This window comes from Channa argus, chromosome 4 (assembly GCF_033026475.1).
Source record: "Channa argus isolate prfri chromosome 4, Channa argus male v1.0, whole genome shotgun sequence".
NCBI classification, from domain to species: domain Eukaryota; kingdom Metazoa; phylum Chordata; class Actinopteri; order Anabantiformes; family Channidae; genus Channa; species Channa argus.
In genome coordinates, this window is record NC_090200.1 from 4,334,548 (window position 1) to 4,357,385 (window position 22,838).

A 22,838-nucleotide genomic window follows, 5' to 3' on the forward strand; every position below is an offset into this window, starting at 1 on the left:
TATCATAAATTTTATTATCTTATTATTTCTGGGGACAGATTTGCCGTTATCACACTCGCACTCAAATCCCGCAGAGGTTAATTTTTCAATCCACCTCTCGTGTCTTGTTTCCGTTTTGCTCCTTCAGGCCGGTCAAACAAACCCCGGAGTCAAGTTGTCGGTGGTCAACCTGTTCGGAGCGACCCACACTCAGGAGCTGGAGCCCCCGGATCAGCTCAGGCTCCGGTAACAAACAGGAACACGCATTAATACACATTAGATACACAGCACTGGCAGCGAATGGCCAGCTTGATTCTCCTCTGCAGGGACTTCTACATCACCATGGTGAAGTGGATCAGTAACTCTCACCTGGCAGTGCGGTGGCTCAACAGGCCGCAGAATGCATCACTGCTCACAGTGTGTGACTCCACCATAGGGGTGTGTGCACAGGTGGGTGTTTTGTATTTGAGATGAGGCTGTCTGAAGTTGGCTACGGGTGCGCTACATCTTTTTGTTTTGTCTTCAGAGACACGAGGACTCATCAGAGACGTGGCTGTCCAGACAGGTAAGTCTGACGTGTCCCCCTACAATCTAAGCACGACACACAAAATGACTTTGCCGCCACCCACACACCGTGTACCCCCCCTCGCAGCAGCTCCACTGAGGCAGAATGCACCTGAACTCATTCATGCATAAAGTGTGTCACCTCCAAAGTGTGTGTTCCTCTCTACAGAGACAGGAGCCTCTGTTCTCCAAGGACAGGAGCAGGTTTTTCCTCACTCTGCCCGTGAAACAAGGAGGTCAGGGAGATTTCCACCACATTGCCATGTTCACCAAAAAGGTGACTCTTTTTGTATAATTCACATTACTACATAAAAACAGTTTTTTGTGTATTTTCCTGCATCTTCAACCCTTCAAACTGGTTCTCCTTCAGTTACATCATGAACAAGTCGAGGTTCGCCACCTAACGTCAGGAGATTGGGAAGTGACAAAAATCGTAGCTTACGATGAAAACAACCAAATCATGTAAGTTTCACTAAGGCTTGAATTCATGTATTGTGTGTCTTGCGTTCTGAGCTTCATGAGCGTATGAATGTGTGTTTAGCTGCCATATGCAGAGCCAGGTGAAGGCAGATGTTCAATGGATCAATGACCTTGTCCTACTTTAGCTGCTGTGCTTCTCTTCACAGATACTTTCTGAGCACAGAGGAATCTGCACAACAGAGACACTTATACAGGTACAACCCACTCACACGCGGAAGAAGAATAATAATAACAAGAAGAAGAAGAAGAAGCACCATATTAAACACGTTTGTTACTTTTCATGACAGCGTTTCGACCCTCGGCCTGTTTCCACGGCAATGTCTCACCTGTGGACTAAAGGAGGAGTGCACGTTTTTTGACACGGACGTCAGCCCCGATGCACAGCGTGCCATCCTGCACTGTAAAGGTCAGACAGAGTCCATGCGTTATGGCTGCAATTATGTATGTGGGATACAGAATAATTTTTTTGCTAGAAGGACTCATTATTTTTTGTTGACACTTTGATTCAGCTCTATGATACATTATATACCTCCATACCTACAGGACCATATACACTAAATGCTGCTTCTCCAGCTTGTAATGCTACATTTGCCACTTTATTGTCAACAGTGTGTAAAATCTGCCTGCGGTTCACCAGACATTTAGAAACATCACAATACACCAATGTGAAACAGAAAAATGCAGGACTTTACCTTAAAGCTACAATATGCAATTTAATCATGAGAATCACAATATATCCACTGTGCTCTGCCTGCACCTGGTGCAACTCTGCTAGCGTTTTCTAAGGAAGGAGGGAGGAAACCTGCACCGCTGCAAGTGCAACTATATTTCCCACTCATGCAGCACATGTTAAACAAACCATGACTAAAAACAATGTGACCAAATGTCATGTATGACAGATGTTGGATATATTAGTTACACAAGTAGTTATTACATGGTCATTTTTAAGGTGTGCTTGGTTTTGAAGTGGCCTTAAATGTCACATTAATTGGTCCAACTGTTGACAAAACCTCTCCATAATATAATATGATAGGTTTTGGGACATATTTCTACCAAAGTATCCACAAAAGTGGCTTACTGCAGCTTCAATTTGCATAGGCTTAACTGCACAGTGAGACTGAACCACTCTTCTGTTCTACATCCTTATCTTGGACAATGAACTGATGAAGTTCAGGTTTCAATCTCAAATGTTTAACACACGGCTGTGTGTTAGGATGTTTAGAATGTTTAGAATGCAAACGAAATCATTTCCACTTCATTGCAGGTCCTGGAGTTCCCACTGTGTTGCTTCTAAGTTTGGATGACGTGGACTGTGAGTATGAAACCATTTATCTGTTGATGTGACGTTTGATCTGGGAAATAATTGGATGAGGCGATGGCACCTATTTGCAGCAAACATGGGCAGATGTTTGGGGCAAATTCTTGATTTATTTGACAAACTATTTTAGCGATAAGTGAAAAATAGTACAAATAAACTTGCTGTACTACAGTACGTGGATCAGTGGTTATAGTTTAAAAATGCAGGCATATCCTTCCATTACTGTGTTTTTTTTTTAGAGGAAGCGCTGAATATTTTATGTGTTGTCTGTTGTTGAACTCAAGCTTCAACTTTGCATCTACACAGGAGAAACATGATATGGGAGAAAGAGTTGGTTGGTATTTTGTAACTGAGGAAACAGGATGGTGTGTGGATTGATGGATTTTGAGCAGCTTGTCCACAGAGCAACTGACTAATTGAAAATCAACCCGACAGATAAATAATGAAGAGAATGCACCTGAATCTGGTCTATGACCTGGAACCCGGCGCAAGTTAATACAAAATTTCCAACTTGACCTTCAGCGAGCTTCATAGCTGGGTCGTTTTGGTCTTTAGTTTAGCAGAAAGTCGGCTTTTGGGCAAATAAACGATTGTTCTACTTTCCTCCAAACCTGTCAAATGTGTCATTTCACAGCGTATTTCATCTTGGAGGACAACCTTCCTCTACGGTCTGCGCTGGAGACCAAAAGGATGATTCAGACTGGTTTCCGGATGATCACCAATGACAACTTTGGTACAGATTACACAAGTGTGTGTGTGTGTGTGTTTGCACCTGTCTTCCTGTTGGTGTCTTCTGTCTACTTTATGCCTGTCGTCTCCTTGGCTGATTTTCTCGCCTCGCTCTGACTCCTCTCTCACAGAGCTGCCTCTGAAGCTCATCTATCCTCCTGACTTCTCAGAGTCCTACCTCTATGGCCTCCTCCTCATTGTGTAAGCACATTCCACCTTGATTACATTTACATTTTTTTCATTTACGCTCCCTGCAGCCCTGTGAGCTTCAAAGGCCAAATTCAGTAAGGAGAGCAGAAAGTGAAACACTTCCCTCCTCTGCAGCTGCAGGCTTCTGGTGCAGTCAACAGCAGGAATAAGCTGCAAGCGACCAGTGCTTTTTACATCACGCATGGATTCATGAGCGGATCCGCCAGGCACAGAGCCAGGACCCCAAGGGGTCAGGTAGCTCCTGGTTCAGAGCATCTGGATGAAGGCAGCGTCTGAAAGTCACAGAGCTCAGTTAAAACATAAAAAAACAGGCAATCAATGACCACAAAGACAGAAAAACCATGACATCACAAACTGATACGCTGTCGGAAAATGACCAGGGAGAGACAAACAAAATGATACAGCTACTAAATATGTATGTAAAATGACAGAGAAGCGACCAAACAAGGCTCTTTGTGGTCACTGTTTGTCTTTTTGGTATCGATTTCCGTTCATTCGTGGTGATTCTGTGCAGACTTTTACTTGTACAGTGTCTCTTTTTTGGTCTTTTTTTCCCCTGTGATTTGTGGAACGTTGTGTTTTTGTGGGTGGTTTTTTCCTCTTTATGATTTTTAATTACTCTTTAGGTTGTTTTGAATATGGTGGTCATTTTGTGAATGCGTTGGGTCTTCTAGTGTTTCTATTCGGTCATTTTCTAATTTGTAGAGGCTCTTGTTTGTGTTGTGGTCATTATGCGCATACATTTGGTCCTCAATGTGTCTTTTCGGTCATTTTTTACGTTTTTGTTGGCTGTTTATGATCATTCGTCAACATTTTGTGGTCATTTTTTTTTTCAGCTTTTTCCATGACTTAACAGAGCTTTGTGACTTTCAACAACACGCATTAACACTCGCTTCATCCAGAGGAACAGGACCCTTGGCCTCCCAGAGCCCTGGGCCTGTCTGTGCTTGGTAAACCCCCCTTCAGTAATCCATTCATGGTGCAAAGCCTGTAAGATCTGGATTTGACAGTGGGAGTGAAAGCTACTGTACACAGCACAAGAAAACAAATTGAAAAACTGTGGACAGGAGCAAAAAAACTGTTGTTAAATGTTAGCAAAATAAGATTTGGGGTTTTCCATGGCAGTGGCAGTTCTCCAGGCGAACAGACGGTGACAGAAGAGTTCAAGTTGGACTGGGACCGAGTTCTGGTGGGAACGGAGCAGCTCATTGTGGCACGACTGGATGGCAGAGGATCAGGCTTCAGAGGTCAAAGGTACTGTAGCTACATACAGATAAATATTCAACGTACACAACCAGCTCTGAGCTTCACTGTGCACTTAAAATGAAACCGCAGCACTTCAAACAGCCCAGTTAATCATCTTCATGATGTTTGTCTCTGTCACAGGGTTTTAGAGCAGGTCCATCAGAGGCTTGGCACCGTGGATGCAGAGGACCAGATCGCAGCTCTGGTGTATGTAACACGTCTGCAGACTTTTGTGCAGTGTGTGTGTGTGTGTGTCTGTGCGCATAATTTTAAGTACTGTGAGAGTGAGAAACACAGTGGAGCTAAGGGAGCCGTGTTGAAACGAGGTTTTATTAACTCTGCAGACGTAATGAAAGGACATCAAACTTTAAAATGCAGACTAACTGTAGCTTTGCAGGCACAAATTCGGTTTCCTGCTTCTAACATTCGAATATGTGCTCAACTTCAGGGTTTTCTATGTCAAAGGCAACTTTTGGGGTTAATTAGGAACAAAACGAGACATTCGAAGATGTTTATCCAAAGCTCCAAAGAGCAAAGGATTAATCAAGAACATTATTCAGTCACTGAAAATAGCTGTTAGTTGCAGCTTCAATGCTTCCAGTGCTCATTTGAAGGTAATTTAAGGTAAAGTGTACAGATATTAGAGATTAGCGTAAAGATTACATTACCGCAGGGGGTCGGAAAGAAGTACTGTTTGTGTGTTTAACTGGGTCATGAATTATAACGAGCTGCTGTGGGATAAAGAGCTCAGAACTTGAGCAACAAATCTACTTTGGAATAAAAAAGCAGCAGTATTTGAAGACAGTTTTTTGACATGAACTGTGTGTGTGGGGGGGGGGGGATGGATTTAGCTTGGCACAACTGTACAGGAAACCATTTTTGTCTCATTCGCACTGTCACGGTGAGAATAATAGATGATTATCCTGTCGCCACTTGGTTGACATGACAACAGTTTCCTGTCTGTTACGCAGTGGGGGCTGATGTGCTGCAGCAATCCTCTCCACGGTTTTCCAGCTCATGCAGTATCGTCAGGATTTCCCTGCAGCTGTGACCTTTTCACCCCCACAGTCGCACATGTGTGAATTGAAGCTGAATTGAAGTTGCTTTAGCTGAGATTCAGGCGAGCGTGTGACGCGTTTCTGCTTCTGCTGTGTTTCAGCCACCTGACGAAGCTGCCGTTCATCGATCGCACTCGTGTCGGAGTCTTTGGAGAGGTTCGTGAACGAATCACAGCTTCCGCTCCCGTGTTTTCCTGAATGAGTGAACGTGTGTGAACGTCTGTGAGGTTGAAAACAGGGTTTTACTACTGAACATAATCACATTGGTATGAAACTGTCGGTGTCTTTCCATGAAAAATATTCTCTGAATTAACTGGCAAAGGTAATGAAACATTCTAAGAAATGTAAGAAATAAAAGAAATAAAAATCTGACAGTGACTGTAATTTCCTCTAACTAGCATCGTGTCTTAAATCTTCATTTAAACCATTATAAAGTAGTCATTGTTGTTTAGTTTGGGTTGTAATATTTAAACTATTCAAACTATAACAAAGTCCATTTTTTATTTCATTTCTTTATTTAATTGTTCTTTTCCACATATTTGAGAGAAAATGTTTCTGTTTTCTTGCACGAGTACCAACAGTTTTGTCCACGTCTGTGAGCACTTCACAGTTTCAGCCTTGTAATACTGTGAGAGTCATAACTTGAGATGCTCATATTAACGGTGAATAATCGATTCTGATGAAAATGTTAATTTAGTTTAATGTGAAGTTACTGCGATACCATGGAAACACATTTACTGTGCATGTTGTGTGCCTCTCTATCAGGATTACGGCGGCTTCCTCGCGCTGACGATGCTGAAATCGACAGAGGGGCTGATCCGATGTGCTGCAGCTCAGGCTCCCGTCATCGACTGGACCACGTACGGTGAGCAGGGGTCCAACACTCACTGCTGGGACCTGGAAGTAGCTTTTACCGACTCTCATTCCCTCATTCACAGCCTCTGAATCCGACATCATCTTTTCCATAAGTTCTCTCTTTAATTATCCTCGGCTTCTGCTTTTGGGAATTCAGGCTTATTGGATTTTAGGATGAAAAGTTCTTCCTTGTGTCTATGAGCTGCTGCTGTGTGTGTGTGTGTGTGTGTGTGTGTGTGTGTGTGTGTGTGTGTCTGTGATGAGAGTTTAATAGAGGTGTGTGTGTGTGTGTGAGAGAGAGTGTGTCTGCTTCAACACTCCACTGTGCAAAGCTTGCAGGAATATTTTCCAACATGCTTAAAATGTTGAGTGTGGCTGCAGTTTACCTTTAACAATATAGTGGGAATTAAGCAGAAAGGTCGTGATTGTAGTATATCATGTGCAGCAGATGAGGAAAAGCCTGAACTCATTAACAAATCATTCAGAGCTACTTCAGCTAACACCCAACACAAGCTGCAGGGCAGTCGCACACAGTAAACCATACACCTGCCTCCCAAAGTTTCCTGGTGGGCTTCAAGTAGCTGTAGCTGACAGAGCCCTTGAGGTGATCAGCATCCATGTGCACTGCAGACCTCCACCAAAACCTTTTTAGCCACATGGTGTGTTTTTGGTTTTTTTTGTTTTGTTTTTTTGGAGGGCAAATAGACTTAAATTTCTCCCCTTAAAGCTTCACTGTTTCCTGACTTGCAGAGCCTGTGTGTCTTCTTCCCTGTGTTTCTTCCAGCCTCTGCCTTTTCGGAGAGGTACTTCGGCTCGCCTTCGACTGAGAGCAACAGATACCAAGTGAGCAGCTTTTTCCACTTGTCCGTCTGTTGCTAACCTGTTATCTCATTGTATCCATTTAGAGACGCAAGAGCAAAAATGGAAAATGTGTCATTTAGAGGATAAATCAGCCAAAGACCTAATACGTTCTGAATCCATAGCTTAAAATCCTGCAGGCCCGGTGTAATTTTCCATCCTTTTAACCTATTTTGAAAAAAATCTGCTTGCATCTGTATTTTGGCTGCCTCAGAAACTGCCATTAAACTGCAGTTGTATTATTTCAAAAGCCAATTACATAATTACAATCACTTTTTATGTTGCATTTAAGTATCAAGATTTTTATTTTTTATTTTTTCAGAACTTTGTCAGTTTTCTAAAGCAGGGCACACACGTCTTAATGAGACCCTCCTCTGTTGTGGTCCACTTCACAAACCAAACAGTCCTCTTGTGTTAAAAAGAAAAGAGAGAAAATGGCCGCCAGTGTTTCAGGCAACGCTTCAAAACGAGGAAAAGGAAAACATCCACCTCCAAGTGAAGGTTGCAGTCGCTGTGTTTTCCTGCTAAGTGGGTTGTCTCTAAATGGGCCAGAGGACTCTATTTTTACGTGTGTCGCAGAAGGAGGGGACGTGTGCCTCAATGACACCTGAAGGAAGGAACTGTGGCTCGTTCGGATCAGACAATAGTCAGCAGGACATCCTCACTCGCTACGTCCTCCGAGACACGGACGCGCAGTGAGAAATGGGATAGCAAATGTCCAGCTTGTTGACATGGGGACGGGGAATTGTGTGAATCCCAGCTGGAGAAACCGAACGACGGCTGTGACAGGTCGAGACATTATGTTATTTAGGTGCTTCAGCAAAATCTAAACACAATTTCTCATTTCAGAGAAAACACAAGACACTCACGAGTTTGCTTCTGGCTTTGTGGCGATTTTTCAATCACGTTTTTTAATCTCTTTATGACTTTGAAGTTGCTTTTTTCGAGGGAGGGGGGTATTTTGGTCTTTTTATTCTCTCCAATCATCATTACTTTTGGTTGTTTACTGTCTTGTTTCGGTCATTATTTACATTTCTTAAACCAGAAGTTATAAGTAATAAAAGTTCAGGGTCTCAGGATTGCAGAATGTACAAAGTTCCCCCTGCTACCCAAAAAATGTCATTTACAGCAACTGAACTCTGGTTGAATTGAAGCATTTCAGTGTTAATGTTTCCTCTTTGCCTGTGTGTCCAGGCCGCCAACGTTGTGTCCAACATGAAAGGTCTGCAGGGAGGGACTCTGCTCCTAGCTCACGGCACTGCTGACGGTACACTCTGTTTCTCTGACAGCTTTTACTGCGAGCCGCTGAATAGAACTAAATGTTTTCAGCTGGTGCTCGTGTCCCTTCCCGTATGAACCCCTCTGTGACGCAGAGCTTGAAAACTTGGCTTTGACAACACCCAGCGCCTTTATGCAGCGGTGAAATTAACCCCGCTGACACTTGTTTCCATGCTTTGATTTTGTCTGCAGCAAACATTCACTTCCAGCACTCGGCCGAGCTCATCAAACACTTTATAAAGATTGGAGCCAACTATACTATGCAGGTAAACGCCACACGTGGTTGATTTTAAATGGGCGAAAACAAGTGACTTTTGAGGTTTACACATATCTTATTGATTATTTTTACACGTTCTTTTGTTTTTATGGCACAGATTTATCCAGATGAGGGACACTTCCTGTCGAGACGCAGCCAGATTCAGCTGACTCACTCCCTAATTGGATATTTTAGAGGATGTCTGCTTGACTCGTCATCTTTGGTCGACCACCGATGGGATGACGAGTGAAAGAACCATCACTGGACGATGCTGGACAACTGTGTGTGCTTCAGAGCGAATGTGCTGCTCTTAGACTGTGTGTGTCTGTGTTTTTACCCGTAGCACAAAGTTTGACGGACAAAACGAGCTTTTCCCTAACGTGCCGTATCTGATCTCGTCTGCAGTGATAGTGAATGTCCTGATGCAGGTCCAGCTGTGGGGGGGGCGCTACGTAGCAGTGTGGTGGACGACTGTCAGGGGCTGACTAACAGATGGGTTTTGCTTCTTTCTCCTTGACAGCAGAGAAAACTTCACAAGATGTTTATTCGATTCAGTCCTCTCTGTTTTTGTCCCCGTCATACTAGTTGTTTTCTCACTGTCTAGTCGCGGAAAGTGTTTTAGCCGTCACTCTTGCTTCTTAGGCTACTCGCAGGCTGCTGTTCCCTTTTCCAGGGACGCTATGTTGTAGCCTGAAACGAGTACTTAGAGTACATGTACTCACATTAGCCAGTAGCACACCCTGCAAACTACATTTTTTTATTTTGAAAATCTTGAAACAGCAAGTGGAACATCTACTGTAAATAATCAAAGCTGTAATGGATAAAATCCGGTTCTCTACAGGTGGTAGGAAAGAGACACAAAAGTGATGACGTAAATTAAAGGTCATTTTAATCAGGTTCACACAGCCTTTCTGTTCTATTACCTAAGAAAAAAATGGAAATAAAATTTCTACTTTAACAAAATCCTCACCTCTTAGCTCAAATATCCTCAAAATAAACCTTTTATTGGTAACAAAAAGCAAAGACCACAATGGAATAAGAACTTTATATGTAGATAAATAAAAGATGATGTGTAATTTCTGCTGTAACGTCCTTATTCTTCATGTGCAATGTTTTATGCGTTAAGTACAGTTAACAAATGGGACATTATGCTTTTTAAATAATATTAAAATCACTGGATCACAAAACCGTGGATTCTCTTTTAGTATTATTTTTGTTCTATAAACTTCTATTTAAAGCCTAAATTAAAAGTTGGTTTAAAATGTATCCAGCTGTTGCTCTGGTGATTTAAAAACTCAGCTGCACTTTAATTAACTCTCCAGCTGCATAAAATGTGTGTTTTTGCAGCACAGCTTGGAAATTCTCCCAGGTTGCAATGTTCTCCATAAAGCACTGCAATAAAAAGCATCGCAAGTGTTGTAGCAACACGAGGGTGTTGTTCACGATGGCTGTCAGCTGCACAAAAAATGCCCATTAATCACAGTGATGAATCCTGCGCAGCTTGAATCGAGGGGAGACGATGCGTTCAATGTCTGCAGTTTAATTTTCAAAACTGTTATGAACTTCTAAGACGATCGGGAAAATTATACCCCGGGAGATGAGTCGTGATAATGCCCTGAAGTGTGGCTATAGCAATTGGTTGCCATGCCAACGGCTGTTGTAGCCGTGGATACAGATATGCTGTGATAATATAATGATGAAAGACGCCAATGCGACCCGCTGGCGTCCTCCACATCGACCAATGTTAAGAAACGCGAATGAAAAGTTTTTATATGCTCCTGCTCTTTGGTTTTCACTTGTTGCTGTGGCCACAGATGTAGGTTCACTTGTCCCTCCTCCACCTCCTAGTTATATCTTCATCGCCATGGTTACACGTGGAGGGATAACTACTGTATACGGGCTACAAAGCACCGAGCATCACACAAAGTGATCCCAGACACGCAAAACATAGACGAAAAGAGACTCAAAATTAACCCAAAGGCCCAAAGGGCGACAACAAGTAGACACCGGTTAACTCTAAAGACACCAAATGACTAAAACGATTCCAAACCGCAGTAACGGCCTGATCTGTAGTCGTTATCCGATTCCTCACCTAATCACTTTGGTCCCTGTCATAACTACTCCAGCTGCTAAACGCTGCTTAATTATGACACACGTCAGTGATAAGCACCTTCTAGGCGGCTGCTGTTTGCAGTTTGAGAACTGCCACCTAATGCTGCTCTAAGCCCGGGAATCAGCTCCTCCAGCATCTCACCTGGCTGCCTGCTTGTTTCCTTTTTTAACTGATCACGGTGCTGCGTTGCCAGGTTTGACTCATTAGTTCGGGCAGACACTGAACAGGAAGCTCTCCCTCAGGTGTCCCACAGCCGACGTGCACAACACCAGGACCCAGAATCTTGTCCGCCTGCATGGAATCTTTATGTAATAGTAGCACACAGAGCCCCGAAATGTGATGTGATGAGCAGCTCATAATTTATTGAGGCAGCACAGGTAGAATCCAGTGTACAGTTCCTCCTGTTTGGAAGTGTCGCTTGTGCGATCAGAGGGGGAGAGTTGGCAGCCTTTGATCCTCACAGTGTGTTTAGGGTGTTTGGTGTTTAGTTTGTGTGAATCCAGTGATGCCTGTGCCATCTGATGGAGCTGTGGAGGAGAGGAGGGAGGGCGCAGCCTCTTCTGTCAAGATGTGAGTTATCCAGAGCAGCTGGGAGACCCTGATTTGGAGGAGCTCTGGCATCCTTTGCTTTTTCCTTTCACGCATTTATTAAACCCTGACAATGTCGTGGCTGTGTCAAGCTAAAGGTGCTGTTGTTACAGACTGCGGACGTCTCAAAAAATACCACGTCACAGGCGTCAAATCCTGTACTTACTGATTTCACGAGGCCTTGCAGGCTCAGTGGGAGCATGCATCAAAGTGTGGGAGTGCAAACAGGAGGAGGTTTAAGGTCTCTCAGACTCGACAAATGTTTTAGTTTTGCAGCCAAGGTGAGGACAAAACCGAAAAACGTTCTTTCTTTCCGTCTTTCGTGACCTTTGCTAAATCCCCTGTCCACACCGCCTGCTCCAACTGAGCCTTAATTACATAAAAGCAATTACAGAGCCAAAATGAAGGCCTCATCCGCCGAGGCAGGGGGTTCGGGAAAGTCTGCAGGTCTTTGGTGGCTCTTCACAGAAAACCTACAAAGAGGAAAGTGCTTTGTAGATTTTCTGCAGTCCCAAAATCCACCTTAGTTTAAAACACGAGTTCACACTAATTAGTCCATGCAACAAAACTCCAGCTGCTCTGTGGGACGACCATGACCTGGATGACTCTCACGTCTGGTTCCAGTGCATTTCCTTTGATGGTTCAGATTCTTCTGACAGTAACACCGCACTGCCACCGTGTGGTGGAGCAGCCACAGATCATCTAAGTAGCCTAAAATCAGCCCCACTGATCACATTGGATCAGGTCTCATCATAACCTTTGACTGCATCATCACCTGCCCTCCAAATATATAGAGCCGATCGGTGGGTGTTGATTGATATTATCTTTGATATTTACTTTTGCAAGTTAAATCTGGAGCAGTTTCAGACTGTTTATTGGCCCTGACAAATTAACTAATGGAGAAAATACAGGGTAAAAGCACCAAACTGGTTAGTTGGTGTGATGTTGGACGTCCACGTCTCCCAAATCTCTAAGCTCAGTGTGTCCTGCAGTTTGTCCTCTGCTTTATCTCTGGGGTTGATTCAGTATGTTTGTTGCCCCTGATGAAATTAAATCAAACACTTAAAACATGTGTGTTTATATTGAAGAAGAGTGTAAAGACAGAAAACCACTGCGAGTAAAGTTTTGATCACAAAAGACGAAGCACTGTAGCTTTATTTAGAAAAGAAGGTGGAGAAACATCCTCTCATACATCATTTTCGAAAAAAAACCTGGGACAGAGCTTCGACAAACTGCTGATCAGCAGTAATATTGTGTTTATTAGTAGTTTACATCCCATCAGCTAAACTGGACATTAACACTCTTTGCACTGTCTCCGGAGGACACAGTGAGAAAATCATTTACTTTTTAATACTCTTCGCCATTTTCATCCTCCTCCTGTGAGTCCATGCCGACCTCTTCGTAATCTTTCTCCAGGGCGGCCATGTCCTCCCTGGCCTCTGAGAACTCTCCCTCCTCCATCCCCTCGCCGACGTACCAGTGGACGAAGGCCCTCTTTGCGTACATCAGGTCAAACTTGTGGTCGAGTCGGGCCCAGGCTTCGGCGATGGCCGTGGTGTTGCTCAGCATGCACAAGGCCCTCTGGACCTTAGCCAGGTCTCCTCCGGGGACCACAGTGGGAGGCTGGTAGTTGATGCCTACCTTAAACCCAGTTGGGCACCAGTCCACAAACTGGATACTGCGCTTGGTTTTTATGTTGCTGATTGCCACGTTGACGTCTTTGGGAACCACGTCGCCACGGTACAGCAGGCAGCAGGCCATGTACTTGCCGCGCCGAGGGTCACATTTGACCATCTGATTGGCTGGCTCGAAGCAGGAGTTGGTGATGTCGGCCACAGTCAGCTGCTCGTGATAGGCCTTCTCTGCTGAGATTACGGGAGCGTAGGAGGCCAACGGGAAGTGGATACGTGGGTAAGGCACCAGGTTGGTCTGGAACTCTGTCAAGTCCACGTTCAAGGCCCCGTCAAAGCGCAAGGAAGCGGTGATGGAGGAGACAAGCTGGCTAATGAGACGATTCAGGTTGCTGTAAGATGGGCGCTCGATGTCCAGGTTCCTGTGACAGATATCATAGATGGCCTCGTTGTCCACCATGAAGGCGCAGTCTGAGTGCTCCAGGGTGGTGTGGGTAGTCAGGATGGAGTTGTAGGGCTCCACCACAGCTGTGGACACCTGAGGAGCCGGGTAAATGGCAAACTCCAGTTTGGACTTCTTTCCAAAGTCTACTGAGAGACGCTCCATAAGCAGAGAAGTGAAACCGGAGCCGGTTCCACCCCCAAAAGAGTGGAAGACCAGGAAACCCTGGAGCCCCGTGCACTGGTCAGACTGAACGAGAAAGGAACAAATTAGCAATGTAGCAAGAATTCTGAATGAAACTGTTTGGTGTAAGAATAGAAACATCTCTCGGTCATCTTGCCCCTCGTTGCAAAAGACGGTTCCTTGCAGCTCTTCTTACCAGTTTCCGGACTCTGTCGAGGACAGCGTCGATGTGCTCCTTTCCAATGGTGTAGTGCCCGCGAGCGTAGTTGTTGGCAGCATCCTCCTTCCCCGATATCAGCTGCTCGGGGTGGAAAAGCTGGCGGTACATGCCTGTACGAACTTCATCTAAAGAAAAAGGGAGATGGCATGTTACATTCCAAAGAAGCCGATTCACTTTTAGTTAAGGTGTCAAAATATCGTCCTCAGCTATCGCATCCATTGTCTTTGGACTAGCAGTTATTATGTGGAATGATCAGCCAGTTTATCTTTTATCTTTGTAGACTTTGTCACTTCCTACCCTGAAATTTTGTATCTTCAAAGACTTCGCCAGAGAGCTGGTTCTCCTTAGTGAAGTTACAACATCAGCTGCCGCCAATCTGGCAACAACACCCCAAAGAAATTGCTTACCAATGACAGTTGGTTCCAGGTCAACAAAGATGGCTCTGGGGACGTACTTCCCAGCACCAGTCTCACTGAAGAAGGTGGTGAAGGAGTCTTCGTATCCTTTTTTGGTCTTGTTGGGCGGCATTTGACCATCAGGCTGGATGCCGTGCTCCAGGCAGTAGAGCTCCCAGCAGGTGTTGCCCATCTGGACCCCGGCTTGGCCAACGTGTATGGAGATGCATTCGCGCTGCAGCGGGAAAACAAATATGACATAATTATTTCAACCCTCTACACTTTTTATCACTGAATTCATCGTGCACAAGCAAAAAACCATATTGATTTCACTAAAAACATGCCTTAACCTGCTGTAGGTAACAGTTGAGAGCTATGAAAACTGGGTGTAACCAACTTGTCGAGATTACTTTCCAACTCTCTTTTTTTTTTTTTTTTTTTTAAATCGTTTGCATCACAATCTGATTCTGCAGACGGGACAAATAGACAGTCACTGGCCTAGATTACAAAGTTGTGTTGATTAAAGAAGTCATGTCAGAATGTCTGTAGGTGCCAAAGGGTTGCCACACCCTGCACAAGTATTTCTAGTCCTTTGCAAATGATACGGGTGGTGCCGGTGGGAAGCAAAGGGTGCATGCACGCTGCGGACTAAAACAGGTTTGGTCTCTGAAAGGAAACTTTGGCCAGGGGGGAGTTTAGGATGCAATGCAGTTCTGTTTGGTTAACTGGTCTTTGAGGAGGAGATGGATGTGATAGGAATGCAAATATGTGAGACATAAGGTAGAAGGACAGCTATTCCAGCCCACACAGGGTCTCTTTTAACATATCTAAGTATAAAACCATCTTGACGAGGCAGGTGGTCGTGTATTTCCAGTGTGACGTCTTTAGTAATACTTACAACCAGATTCCAACAGAACATGTCTGAACACCGCAGTTCAGAATCATGTTGGTTTGATTCGAGTGACTGGTTTTGTTTGAAGACAGTCACACTCTATGAAAATGTATGCCTTGCCGCATGGGAGGATATTATCCTAAAAAAGAATACAAAATGTTACCCTTAAAAAGTGGCTAAACCATTGAAATATTTTGCTAAACTGAATAAATGTTTAAAATCAAAATGGCTGAAATAACAAAATAATTTGAATAATGTTAAAAATGGTTAAAACTGATTTCATGGGCTGGTTAAAAAAATAAAGGATACACTGCTTTAAAAAAAAAAAAGTAAGTGGACAAATGTTTAAAATAGCTGAAACTGGATAAATAGCTTAATACAATGTGCTGGCTAAAAAAATAGCTCACATTGCGGAAATATTAGTAAAAAATGATGGCAAATAAAAAAAATGGATACATGATTGAAACTATGGTTTAATCTAATGGGTAGATTAATAAAATTACTACCCAAAAGAAATTAATAAAAAATATTAAGCTAATGGCTAAAAGTAATGGATACATGGCTGAAATATTTGCAGTAACTAGCTGTAATAAGTAGTTAGCCTACAGTTTAAATGCAAAAAAACCCCAAAGAAACTAAATGTAACAGAAAATAGATACTTAAACAAAAAGAAAAAGTTCTTAAATAGCGTAAAATTATGCTTAAATAAAATACATACTGCCAAGTAATGTTGAAATAGCAAACCGAACTTAATATAATGGAAGCTATAAGTTATCAAACAGTTGATATTGTTAAAGCAAAAAGTCATTAAACCTTCATTTATGTAATAAAAATGTAATTACACTAAACAAATTCACTCTGTAAATCAGACAAAAATCTAAGACTTTCAACTTTTTCCATTTTTTAAATCCTTTGACCCCTGCTCCCCCCCCCCCGGTGACATGTGATATGTCGAGCATGGCCGTGTGAGCCAGCAGCTATTCTGAGTAAAGTGTCGATACATGTGACGCACACAGACACACACCCATGCAGCTTGTTTTGGTGAACAAGGTACAAGTACTCACTAAGGTGGGTCCCATGCAGTATAATAGTAACCCACAGATTGTTTCTATAGTCACCAGCACGAGCTTCTTTATAGTTTGGACATGTGTTGGCCAGATCTGAGCAAAGTAGGAGTGGTGGCCTGTTTCCTCCGGGAGTTGCAACACACCACCGTGGCTCGTGTTTACGAGACACACAGCTGGTGAAAGTGACCATACTTCCCGCTAAAGTGTGGCTCTGCATGTGTGTGTGTCGTTGTCTGTGTGTGAGATCTGTATCGACTTGTGTATCCCAACACTGGGGAGCACACAAAGTGCAGCACTGCGTTGAAAGTTTTGAGGAGTTTCAAGGATTTGCGTGTGGGGACAAAAAAAAAAAAAAAAGTAACTCCAAAAGCAAAACGCACTTCCTCAGCTCTGGTCGTACGTTGTGCAAAAGACGGACACGCAAATGCAGGAAATGTCAAAACTTTCAAACTGTCAAAATTGTTTTTACACTCCTGCTATAAAAGTGTCCAATCACTGTCCCACAGGGGACAAGGTCTGCAGCTCTTATTAGGTTGTGTAAATGTTGATCAAAGGTTGTAAAATGCTCATGTGCCCGGCCTCGTGTTTACCATCAGAAATATGCGCGTCGCAGGAATTCAGCAGCGTATCTGCACGGTGGTGAAAGTGGCGGCGGGAAACCACATCACCGGTCCCAACCGGCTTGACAGACAGCCAGTGCCCAGGCCCCCAGATGGAACCAGTTAACCTCCACATGCCGAATAGCATGTTTCCAACTCAGTCACTTGATGTTTTCCACCATTTGAAACATATACCAGCTTTTTTTTTTATGACCTGTGGCTGTGGTCCAATCAAAGAAAAAACCCAAAAAGTCACATTTTAGAAGAAAGTACTAGGAAAGTAATGACCATTACAGTTTTTCAAATACACACAAAAGAATAGAATCACTTACAATGACACAGAGGGACAGAATACTCACCATTTTGTCCTTTTTTTCGGCTGGATGTTCTCACAGGGCACCTATAATGAGATCTCCGTGAGTGAAGTCCTATCTGCGTGTGACACCCACACCCTCTTTTATAGCTAGTACAGGCGGGGGCGGTTGGAGGAGAGGTGGAGCTCCTGGAACAGTCGCAGTTTAAATTCTTTTGAAAGCCACTTCCTGTCTGTTTCACAATAAAAGCTGAAGCTCTCATGTAAAATGATCACAACATACAAGTGAACACATTTTCTCACTGCACCTTGACAAGTGGGAAATATGAAGCCGTCAAACCGACACTTTTGACATGTTTAAGCCTTAAAGTATCAAATATATGTACACAGTACTGGCAGCCATGGGAGGCCGTGACCTCACGGGGATAAGCCGAAAGGACTGGAGGCACCGGGAGGAATTAGGCTTATGATGTAACTTGGAACTTTGTTCCGTGTACACAGCTCGACTGAACAGAGCCTCAGCGCTCTGGTTCCTTTGTTGTGGATCGTCTGAACCGGCAGTGCAGATCACAGCCACTAGATCACGTCCTCCTCATTTACATTTTGTCTCCAGCAGTAACAGTGGGACCTGCACCTGTTTCCTGCAGCTACACACAGACTTGAGTCTAGATTCTGAGAAGTGTTTTTTAGGGCACAAGGTACAAGTACTTACTAAAGTGGGCTACATGCAGTATAATGTAACCCACTGACCCGTTTGGACTCCAGATTGTTCTATAAAATCATGTCAAACACCACTACGAGCTTCTTTTGTTGTTCAGAGTGAACTACTTGCTCTTGTGAGCAGGATAGTTTGGACATGTGTTGGCCAGATCTGAGAAAAGTAGGAGTGGTGGCCTGTTTCCTCCGGGAGTTGCAACACACCACAGTGGCTCGTGTTTACGAGACACACAGCTGGTGAAAGTGACCATACTTCCCGCTAAAGTGTGGCTCTATATGTGTGTGTGTGTGATCTGCATCGACTTGTGTATCTCTACATTAGGAAGCGCACAAAGTGGAGCATCGTGCTGAAAGTTTTGAGGAGCTTCAAGGAGGGAAAAACAAAAGCAACTCAAAAAGTAGGACAAAGCTCCTCGGCTCTTTTTTATTAGGTTGTGCACAAAATGGACACGCAAATGCAGGAAATGTAAAAAAAAACATCAGACGTTTCTTACCCTCCTGCTATGAAAGCGTAACCTGTGAACAGGGCACAATCACTGTGTGCATCCATGTTCCCACAGGGGACAAGGTCTGCAGCTCTTATTAGTTTGTCTAAATGTTGATCAAAGGTTGTAAAATGGCCGTGTGCCCGGCCTCGTGTTTACCAGCAGAAATACGCGCGTCGCAGGAATTCAGCTGCGTGTCCGCACGGTGGAGAAATGCAAAAAAAAAAAAAAAACACAAGTGGCTGCCGGAAACCACATTACCAGTCCCAACGGGCTGGACAGACAGCCAGTGCCCAGCCTCCCAGATGGAACCAGTTAACCACCACATGCCATGTTTTCCACCATTTGAAACAGATACATGCTTTTTTTTTTAAGAGCTGTGGCTGTGGTCCAGGCAAAGCAAAGAAAAAACCAAAAATCACATTTTGAGAAGAAAGTACTAGGAAAGAAATAACCATTACAGTTTTTAAAACACACACAAAACAACAGAGTCACTTACAATGACACAGAGGGACAGAATACTCACCATTTTGTCTTTTTATTTTTTTCGGCTGGATGTTCTCACAGGGCACCTATAATGAGATCTCCGTGAGTGAAGTCCTATCTGCGTGTGACACCCACACCCTCTTTTATAGCTAGTACAGGCGGGGGCGGTTGGAGGAGAGGTGGAGCTCCTGGAACAGTCGCAGTTTAAATTCTTTTGAAAGCCACTTCCTGTCTGTTTCACAATAAAAGCTGAAGCTCTCATGTAAAATGATCACAACATACAAGTGAACACATTTTCTCACTGCACCTTGACAAGTGGGAAATGTGAAGCCTTCAAACCGACACTTTTGACATGTTTAAGCCTGAAAGTATCAAATATATGTACACAGTACTGGCAGCCATGGGAGGCCGTGACCTCACGGGGATAAGCCGAAAGCACTGGCAGCAACGGGAGGAATTAGGCTTATGATGTAACTTGGAACTTTGTTCCGTGTACACAGCTCGACTCTGTGCAGTGCAGTTCACAGCCACTAGATGACGTCCTCCTCATTTGGATCTGGTCTCCAGCAGTGAGAGCCGGCCTGCACCTGTTTCCTGCATCTGCTCACAGTCCAGAATCTGAGAAGTTGTTTTTAGGGCACAAGGTACAAGTACTTACTAAAGTGGGTTACATGCAGTATAATGGTAATATGGTTTAGAGGGCATGTGTAAAATTACTTTGGTATTTTATTGAGGGCACCATTTCCCAGTCGGTGGATGTTGTATTGTGTTGTGCTTATTGTACTCAGACATTTCTAATTTTACCAAGTTGTGCTATTGTAAAGGTTTTAACCCTGCTTTGTATTTCTGCTCAATTAAAGTTGGATTATTGTTAACGCGAGAACTGTTTACGATCACATTTGTGCTTCTATACCCGCATCCTGTCAATCACTCTTTGCAGAAATGCGGAGCTGTCAGAGGCCTTCAGCTATGGATGCATACGTCCTCATAATCCTCAAACAAGCCCCTGAGTCCCCCAGAACACAAAGCTTCTTCCCCTGAGCAGCTCGGTCCTCTTCAAATGCTCCCCTGAGCGTCTTTTTGGAAAGGTGAGATGGAGACGGATAGTGGAGATCTTTTTCAAGTGTTCGTCCTCCTCCCCGCAGAGGTCTGCAGATTATTTTTCCATCATATCTTCCTTGATGGTGAAAGTGTTTCTTTCTATGATTTCTATAAATAAAAACCGGTTAAATTAAAGTTAAATTCTGACCGGTTTGAGCACAACAGCATTTGCTGTAGACATTTACATTTACACACTTTTATCCAAAGCGACTTACAAGTGAGGTACAAGGCAGCAAAAGTCGAAGTCAAGGAGAAAACAACAAAGCAAAGTCCTATCAGAAAAGTGTTCACATGTACTTTTAGTTGCTCCCACAGCCATTGGGAGCAAACTGTCAAGAAATAATTACAAAATAAGACACAAAATGTCCAGAAACAAAATGTTTTCATGCCACAGTGTCCCTCTGTCCATGAGACGAATGCTCGATGCACAGCAGCAGCCACGGGTTCCTCTGGGTGTCGTTTCAGGAGTTGTGCTTTGTGCGTACAGATGTGTCCACTGTTCACTGTGGTCTCAGTCCATCACACACACACACACACACACTAACACACACAGACCTGTAATTGCTCAAGAAACCATGTTTGATCTGTCTGTGAAGCACGCGGAGAATCAAACACAGACGCTCTTTGTGTCCTCTAATTCCTGAAGTGGCTTCTTGCAGAGAACCGACCAGTGATGTTTGCACCTCTGGCTCAAGTCCCCATTTCAACAAACCAAAAACACGACTAAACTTTCGTCTCTAACTGTGCAGCAACACAACAAATATTACAGGGACCAGTTCAGGGTTTTCTGAACGCGTCACGTGGGATCGAGTGTGTGTTTTGTCTGCAATAATCCAATCTTGGGATTCAAGTGTTTAGACGACTGTTTGCCGTGTTAGCACAGAATGCTAATGTGATTTCTTGCAGACTCCCTGAAGGATTTACCCGCAGAAATCAAGAACTCTAATCCCTTCCAATTATGATCTGTCGATGACACGAAGACTTAGGGTTGCTAAGTGGTCTCTTCGTCTCGATAATCTCCTCTTTCTTCGCTGGGTGCCCGAACAAATGAAGCTCTCAGGAAAAGAGCCCATTTAAAGAATTTGTACCAGTCATGTCAGTGTAGTACTGATCGGACCGAACCGGATCAGGATGTTGGTTTGAGCTTTGTTAATGTTAATAGCAGACAGCATGGATGCACCAATGGTTTGAGGAATTTTCAGTTGTTTTGTAAATGTTTTGTCTATTATTTTATTATTGGTCATTTTGTGTTTTTTTTCTTTTTTTTGTGTGTGTTTTTCAGTCATTTTCTGTCGTTTTGTATCTGGGTTTGTTCTTTGTGTTGTCTTTTTTGCTCATTTTGGTCATTTTGAGTCTGTTTTTTGTGTCTGTTTCATGTTTATTTTGTGTCCGTTCTTTTGTGTCCATTTTGGTCATATTTTATCATGGTTTGAACAGATTTTTTGTTTGTTTGTATGTTTGTTTGTTTTTTCATTTTATGCTTTTTTGGTCATCCTGTGTCTGGGTTTTTTGTCCTTTTGTGTCTGTTTTTTGATTATTTTCTATATCATTATTGATGATGATCATTTTTCATGTGTTTCTTTTTTTTGCATTTTGTTTGTTTTAAAGGATTTTTCATATAAGAAATATGAACAGTAACTCCAGACACTCTGGTCCATGGGCCTGTTAGGCCTTTTCAGTGACTCACCCATAGCATAAGTTTCTATTTGTATTCATTCATACGTGGTTAAAAAGGCTGATTGGATGATGATTAAAACAATGTGCATCTAATAGAGAACAACTATCTAAACGTTAGTATTTAAAAAAAAAAAGAAATTAGTCTCATACAAATGAGTGCAGATTGGAGGAGCTGCCTGACGGGGATTATTTCAAATGGAAATCTAGAAAAAGGTTACTATCCCATTCGTAAAATAATGAAATAAGAAACGCAAAAGGTTTAGCTGTTTAGCAGATGTATTAGCCAGGCTGGCTGCTACCAAATTCATTTATAATTAGAAATTATTGAAGAATCTGACCAATCCTCTGCAATAATCTATAAGAGATTACATGTTGAAAGTAAGAGGGGGGGGGGGGGTCCCTGTCTGTAAATCTGCTCGTAGTCTCTGGGCTGGCAGCGATAAGGGTTAAGCTGTATTGAAGCTGGATGGATGCAGAGACCAAAGTCGGTGGTCAGAGCCTCAAAATCCCACAAATCGTGCTCGGGAGATAAAACATTTGCTTCTCCTGTATGGTGACATGCAGCCTGACGGCTGAGAGGCCGAAAAAAATGACAAGCCCACCTGTTTAAGACAATCACACACCACTAAAGAGTTTTTTGGATTTTTTTCAATTTGCATCTGTAAGAACGTGGCTCATACATTTCTCTTTGCACATAAGACATGACACTAATTGGCATTTTGTATGTTTAATGGCCCAGAATGAACCTTGGCCCCAAATGTTGAACTTGGCTGCAGCGACTTTCTCTCATTCAGCCACGTGGGGTTAATGAAGTCCGGCACTGACGTTGGGTGATAAGGTCAGGCTCACAGTCGGTGTTCCAGTGCATCTGAAAGGTGTTGGACGGGGCTGAGGTCAGCGATCTGTGTGGACGACTTGAGTTCCTTCACACCAAGCTGTGCAAAGCACTTGGATATGGAGCAAATTCTGTGCGCGGCAACAAAAACTTAAATTTATGGTGCTCAAAAGTGACTTTATTTTCACATTTATCCCCAGAAAATGCTCTATGAGCTACAGCAGAGCTGCAGCTTTAATGTCTCTATCTGTCAATCACCATCAT

General features: G+C 43.3%; 2 protein-coding genes across 10 annotated transcripts in view; one reads left to right on the forward strand and one right to left on the reverse strand.

Moving 5' to 3' along the window:
* LOC137125109 (inactive dipeptidyl peptidase 10-like) overlaps positions 1-10,060 on the forward strand; it is a 41,171-nt gene extending 31,111 nt beyond the window's left edge. For 3 of the 5 annotated variants that reach the window (XM_067500069.1, XM_067500067.1, XM_067500071.1), the window contains exons 10-27: positions 128-225; positions 306-429; positions 506-544; positions 713-820; positions 914-1,005; positions 1,170-1,217; positions 1,311-1,429; positions 2,288-2,335; positions 2,976-3,074; positions 3,202-3,271; positions 4,406-4,534; positions 4,667-4,732; positions 5,685-5,739; positions 6,349-6,448; positions 7,223-7,281; positions 8,491-8,563; positions 8,767-8,840; positions 8,949-10,060. In XM_067500069.1, the coding sequence (XP_067356170.1) occupies positions 128-225; positions 306-429; positions 506-544; positions 713-820; positions 914-1,005; positions 1,170-1,217; positions 1,311-1,429; positions 2,288-2,335; positions 2,976-3,074; positions 3,202-3,271; positions 4,406-4,534; positions 4,667-4,732; positions 5,685-5,739; positions 6,349-6,448; positions 7,223-7,281; positions 8,491-8,563; positions 8,767-8,840; positions 8,949-9,080 (1,533 nt within the window). In that variant the 3' untranslated portion in view covers positions 9,081-10,060. The remainder of the gene's footprint in view (positions 1-127; positions 226-305; positions 430-505; positions 545-712; positions 821-913; positions 1,006-1,169; positions 1,218-1,310; positions 1,430-2,287; positions 2,336-2,975; positions 3,075-3,201; positions 3,272-4,405; positions 4,535-4,666; positions 4,733-5,684; positions 5,740-6,348; positions 6,449-7,222; positions 7,282-8,490; positions 8,564-8,766; positions 8,841-8,948) is intronic. The other 2 variants (XM_067500070.1, XM_067500072.1) reach the window with 2 other exon arrangements.
* A 2,589-nt stretch (positions 10,061-12,649) lies between these two features.
* LOC137125110 (tubulin alpha chain-like) lies at positions 12,650-19,243 on the reverse strand. 5 transcript variants are annotated; one of them, XM_067500073.1, is made up of 7 exons: positions 19,002-19,243; positions 17,320-17,462; positions 16,952-17,180; positions 15,301-15,433; positions 14,415-14,637; positions 13,984-14,132; positions 12,650-13,853 (listed from the first exon to the last, which is right to left on the reverse strand). In XM_067500073.1, exons 4-7 carry the CDS (start codon positions 15,319-15,321, stop codon positions 12,879-12,881), a joined length of 1,368 nt encoding a protein of 455 aa, XP_067356174.1. In that variant the 5' UTR covers positions 15,322-15,433; positions 16,952-17,180; positions 17,320-17,462; positions 19,002-19,243; the 3' UTR covers positions 12,650-12,878. The 5 variants fall into 5 exon arrangements, with proteins under 5 accessions (XP_067356174.1, XP_067356175.1, XP_067356178.1 ...); XM_067500074.1 differs by lacking the exon at positions 16,952-17,180; XM_067500077.1 differs by lacking the exon at positions 15,301-15,433 and having other exon boundaries at positions 19,002-19,242.
* Between the last annotated feature and the right edge of the window lie 3,595 nt (positions 19,244-22,838).

Coding starts and splice junctions, on each gene's coding strand:
- LOC137125110 (XM_067500074.1), bottom strand. CDS start 15,321: ATGTTCTGTTGGAATCTGGTT. Junction 14,638..15,300: donor TGTTCTGTTGGAATCTGGTT/GTAAGTATTACT, acceptor TTCCCGCTGCAG/CGCGAATGCATCTCCATACA. Junction 14,133..14,414: donor CCTGGAACCAACTGTCATTG/GTAAGCAATTTC, acceptor CTTTTTCTTTAG/ATGAAGTTCGTACAGGCATG.